We start from the raw sequence: 5,861 nt of genomic DNA, 5'->3' as shown, positions 1-5,861 counted from the left end.
TTAAAATAAAAATATTCAAAATTATTTACAATTTTTATTTACACATTTTCATAAGAAATTCTGTTTAAATTCTAAAAACTCTCCTCCTTTGTCCTAATTTCCACTACAGCTTCAATTACATCCTCCACACATTCGTCCATGAGCAAGCGAAATTCCTCATTCTCTTCCATATATCTCAGCAATGGCTCTGTTCTCTCTACATTTTTATATTCCTCTGTTACCATTTCTTTGGGAACTTTTAAAATCGTCACAGCCAAGGCACGATAAACATAACCGAATAATTTAAACTCTTCATAAGATTCGAAAAATTCCGTTTCACTAAGACCCCAACTCTCACCGTCATCATCATCATTTGCAGCCAAGATTCTCTTAAATTCACTCCAATAGTAATGTAAATACTCATTTTCTCTTGCCACTCTCTCTTCTTTCGTTAGATTCATGAAGAAAGTAAAAATGACATCAATTACAGGTGGGCAATAACGACACGTTTGAAAATCAACAAACATGGCAGCGGCATCAGGATCATCAGAGTTTAGGAAAATATTACCACCCCAGGTGTCACGATGACACACCACGTTACGATATTTTGGAGAGGGATTTACCATGAAGTAAACCGATTTCAAATGATATGGTAACTCTTTGTCGATAAATTCCTGTGAGACTTCCTCTTGGAAGTTTGGATGAAGTTTTGCTATTTGTATTAGTGCCCGCAGACCCGTTGTAAACCAGGGTATATCTGGATGCACGGTGATTTCCTTAAGGCAGTCGTAATAGTTGTCTTCGATGGTTTTGTCGTAAAGTTCGTAGAGTAAGCTGGATGCATGCATGGCCGCCAGGCCCTTGATTATGGCAAAAATTTCGGAATCTTCTAGCTGATCCTTGTTGTTGAGCGAATGATAGCCACTGTCTTCGAGATCTTGTAAGACTAGCAATTGGGAAGAACTCAGGTACACCTTTGGACACCATGGTTGGGGAGCTGAAAAATGAAGAAAGAGAAACATTACAAAAAATATGTTTTTAAGGAATTAAAAAATTTAAGAAAAAAACACACAGACCAATAAACGAAGACTTTTTAAAAACATTTTTTCAACAACAATTTGACCAATAATTGTGGATTTTTTAAAAATATTTTTTCAACAACCATTGGACGTGGATTTTTTAAAAATATTTTTAAACAAACATCGGACCATTAAACTTAGATTTTTTAAAAAATATTTTTTTAAACCATCGGACCATTAATCGTAGATTATTTAAAAATATTTTCCCACAAACATCCGACCAATAAACGTGGATTTTTTTAATACTTTTTCAACAACCATCGGATTATTAAACGTGGATTTTATAAATATATTTTTTTCAACAACCATCGGATCATTAAACGTGGATTTTTTAAGAATATTTTTTCAACAACCATCGGACCATAAAACGTGGATTTTTTAAAAATATTTTTTCAACAACCATCGGACCATTAAACGTGGATTTTTTAAAAATATTTTTTCAACAACCATCGGACCATTAAACGTGGATTTTTTAAAAATATTTTTCCACAAACATCGGACCATTAAACGTGAATTTTTTAAAAATATTTTTTCAACAACCATCGGACCATTAAACGTGGATTTTTTAAAAATATTTTTTCAACAACCATCGGACCATTAAACGTGGATTTTTATACCCTACACCACATAGTGGTAAGGGTATTATGTCTTTGTGCATTTGTTTGTAACATGGAGAAGGAAACGAGATAGACCCATAGTTACTTTTGAGAACCTTCATAGAATCACTTTCTGAGTCGATTTATGCATGTCAGTCCGTCTGTCCGTCCGTCCGTCCGTCCGTCTGTCCATGTATTCTTGTGAACAAAATGCAGGTCGCATTTATTATCCGATTGAGATGAAATTTTCCAAACAGTATTTTTTTGGCCCAAGGACGAACCCTATTGAAATTGGTGAGAATCGGATCAAATGTAGATATAGCTCCCATATATATCTTCATCCGATTTCGGGTTAAATGTGCACCAAATGTCCACTATCAGTCCAAATTACCTGAATTTTGGCACACCCAACCGAATTCGGCCTAGAAGCAAGTATATCAAATTTGGAGAAAATCGGTTCAGATATAGCTATAGCTCCCATATATATCTTTCATCCGATTTGATTTTTAAGTCCCTCACATTCCTACTATGCACTCCACAACCGTGATATTTGGTACCAGGTATTAGATGGAGCACAGAAATAGGTGTTTTAAATTTTATCGAAATCGGTTCAGATTTGGATATAGCTCCCATATATATCTTCATCCGATTTCGGGTTAATTGACCACCAAATGGCCAATATCAGCCCAAATGGCCCGAATTTTGGCACATGTGACCGAGATTAGCCTTAAAGCAAATACAACAAATTTGGAGAAAATCGGTTCAGAAACAGCTATAGCTCCCATATATATGTTATATCCGATTTGGTGTTTAAGCCTCTCACTTTCGTAATATGCACTCCACAGGAATGATATTTGGTACCAAATATAAGATACAGCCCAGAAATAGCTGTTTGTAATTTTATCGAAATCGGTTCAGATTTGGATATAGCTCCCATATATATCTTCATCCGATTTCGGGTTAATTGTGCACCAAATGGCCGATATAAGTCCAAATGGACTGAATTTTAGTACATCGGACCAAATTCAGCCTAGAAGCAAGTATATCAAATTTAGTGAAAATCGGTTCAGATATAGATATAGCAACCATATATAAGTTTCATCCGATTTAGTGTTTTAGTCCCATACATTCGTAATATTCACTCCACAACCGTGATATATGGTACCAGGTATTAGATGGAGCACAGGAATAGCTGCTTTAAATTTTATCGAAATCGGTTCAGATTTGGATATAGCTCCCATATATATCTTCATCCGATTGCGGGTTAAATGTGCACAAAATGGTCAATATCAGCCCAAATCACCTGAATTTTCGTACATAAGACTGCATTCAGTCTAGAAGCTAATACGTAAAATTTGGAGAAACGCGGTTCAGAGATAGCTATAGTTCGTATAATGTACGATAGAATTAGATAGATTTTGATTTTGTACCAAATATCTCATAGAGCTCTGAAATGCCCTGTATAAACCTTTTTACGAGAGCTATACTAAGTATGCATAGTGGTGTAGGGTATCATATAGTCGGCTCCGCCCGACTTTTGAGCTTTCCTTACTGGTTTAAAAATATTTTTTCAACAACCATCGGACAATTAAACGTGGGGTTCTTAAAAATATTTTTTCAACAACCATCGGACAATTAAACGTGGGGTTCTTAAAAATATTTTTTCAACAACCATCGGACAATTAAACGTGGGGTTCTTAAAAATATTTTTTCAACAACCATCGGACCATTAAACGTGGATTTTTTAAAAATATTTTTTCAACAACCATCGGACAATTAAACGTGGATTTTTTTGAAAATATTTTTTCAACAACCATCGCACAATTAACCATGGATATTTTAAAAATATATTTTCAACAACCATCGGACCAATTAAACGTGGATTTTTTAAAAATATTTTTTCAACAACTATCGGACCAATTAACGTGGATTTTTTAAAAATATTTATATATTTTTCTAAGTCGATTTATGCATGTTAGTCCGTCCGTCCATCCCTCTGTCCGTGTTTTCTTGTGCACAAAATGCAGGTCCCATTTATAATCCGATTGAGATGAAATTTTCCAAAAAATATTTGCTTGGCCCAAGGACGAACCCTATCAAATATTTTTTGGTATATCCGACCGAATTCAGTCTAGAAGCAAGTGCATAAAAAATAGGTTCAGATATAATTATAGCTCCCATATATATGTTGCATCGGATTTGGGGTTTTATGTTCCTCACATCCTAATATGCACTCCACAACAATGATCTTTTGTACCAGATATCAGAGCAGTCAATAAGTACCTGTATCAAATTTTATCGAGATCGGATCAGATTTGGACATAGCTCCCGTATATAGATATCTTTATCCGATATCAGGTTTTTGTGCACCAAATGGCAGTTTCGTTTGAATTCATACTAGAAACAAATATTTCAAATTTGGTGAAAATCTTCATCCGATTTTACATTTATTATCCACCATATATGTGATATCAGCCCAAATTGGAGAGATTTTCAAATAAGGTTCATAGTTGGTATGATCTACTTCACATAAACTCTCAATATAAACCTTTTTGTTATGGCAGCTCTACTAAATACGCATTGTGTAGGGTATCATACAGTCGGCCCCACCAGACTTTTGACCTTTCCCAGTAGGGAACCAGTAGGTTTATACTCACAATATTCTTGCAATTCCATCAACAGAGAACTGTACAAACGGCATTCTTTGCGGAATATAACCACCTTTTCATGTAGCTCATGGACCAATGGTAGCTTCTTGATAAAGAATTTCAGACTCTGGCCCAGAAAATCATCCTCAAATTCGTCATTTTCCCTGTTATTGCTTTCCTCTTCGCATAACTGTAAAATATCAAAAGGGAAGCCTAAAAGTATGCTTCAATTTTCAATTAAACTGTTGTTACTCACCTCTTCATCATTTTCATTCACCTCAGCTTCTGCTGCTGTTGCCTCTGCCATTTCAGTGCAAAGCAAATTCAAATGAAAATACTCCCCCAAAAAACCTTTTACCTCTTCCGCTGGGCTAACACTAAAGCTAAGCAGCTTCAAATCCGTTTCATGTTCCTCGTTGTATTTTTGTAAAATTTGTTTACACTGTTTGGCACTAATGACAGTTGCCACAGTTTCATTTAACATTGTTGCCATTTCATAGGAAAAAAAATTTCAAAATGTTGTTTATATTTTTTCTTTGTTGGCCGTTTTCCAAAAATATTTCGAAAACCAAAATAAAAACAAAATTGTTGTTGTTGCACTTTTCTTGTGTTGACACTTCTTTCTTGTTGTTGTTATTTTTTTTTTTTTTTATTTCTTATAACACTTTTGCAATTATGTTTTTGTTTTCTAGCTGTGTTGTGTTTCTGTTCTATTCTTGCCGACTTGTTAATATCCACTGACGGGCGGGTATGCATTTGTGAACGACTTTCTTTGCCCGGCACTTTTTTACACCTCCCTATCGGGCCGTTGCGTTGAGCGTAATTCTTTTTTAGTTTTCAGTTTTATTTATATTTTTTGTGTTTGTTTGTTATTTAATCTAATCGTCATTTACTCAAGTGTCCAACATTCATTCCCACCAACGTTATTCCATATCAATGAACGACCAATAAATTCGTTATATCTTCCAATTTATTAGCCCAATCGCAAAATGGACTCATTATATTTTTGCGTGCTTTGGCATTCCGTTCACATTTCTTGAAGAAATTATGCTGATAAAAAAGCACTTTTTTTTGGCTCATATCACAACGTGAGTTCTACACAGAGAACTGCGAAATATTCTTAATTGAAGTTGTATACGTTGCATTCTGTGCTACAATAGCAGCAACAACGCCAACAACAATGTCCATACAATAAATGTGCAAATATTTATCTGAAAGTGTACCCGGCTATCAGCATTTGTTACATGGGGCATCATATTTCATTGGAGGTGACAAGGTTGACGCCAAGCGGTATAAGGTTTTTCCTTACAATGTTTTTTTTTTTTTTTTGATAAAACAACATGCTCCGTGTGCTAATTGAAATGTAAAATTGAATACTATTTTGAAATAATAATACAAAAAATATAAATGTTTATTATTATTTTCTGAAGGATCGTGGTTGACATTTTTATTGCATACACAAAGGTCCAAACTTGTGTCGTTTATCAAAATACACTCTAATCAAGGAACATTTTTCTAAAAAAACAAAAAAAAATAAAAAGGAAATATGTCCTGGTATT

The 5,861-nt window shown here is 34.5% G+C and overlaps 1 protein-coding gene across 1 annotated transcript; it reads right to left on the bottom strand.

The window, feature by feature from the left end:
- Positions 1-5,097, bottom strand: LOC101894549 (uncharacterized). Its single transcript, XM_005184186.3, has 3 exons — positions 4,559-5,097; positions 4,312-4,492; positions 1-976 (listed from the first exon to the last, which is right to left on the bottom strand). The coding sequence occupies exons 1-3, from the start codon at positions 4,793-4,795 to the stop codon at positions 72-74; spliced, it is 1,323 nt and encodes a 440-aa protein (XP_005184243.1). The 5' UTR covers positions 4,796-5,097; the 3' UTR covers positions 1-71.
- Between the last annotated feature and the right edge of the window lie 764 nt (positions 5,098-5,861).

This window comes from Musca domestica, unplaced genomic scaffold (assembly GCF_030504385.1).
Source record: "Musca domestica strain aabys unplaced genomic scaffold, Musca_domestica.polishedcontigs.V.1.1 72, whole genome shotgun sequence".
In the NCBI taxonomy this organism is placed as follows: Eukaryota; Metazoa; Arthropoda; class Insecta; order Diptera; family Muscidae; genus Musca; species Musca domestica.
This window is presented reverse-complemented; position numbering and strand designations above follow the sequence as displayed.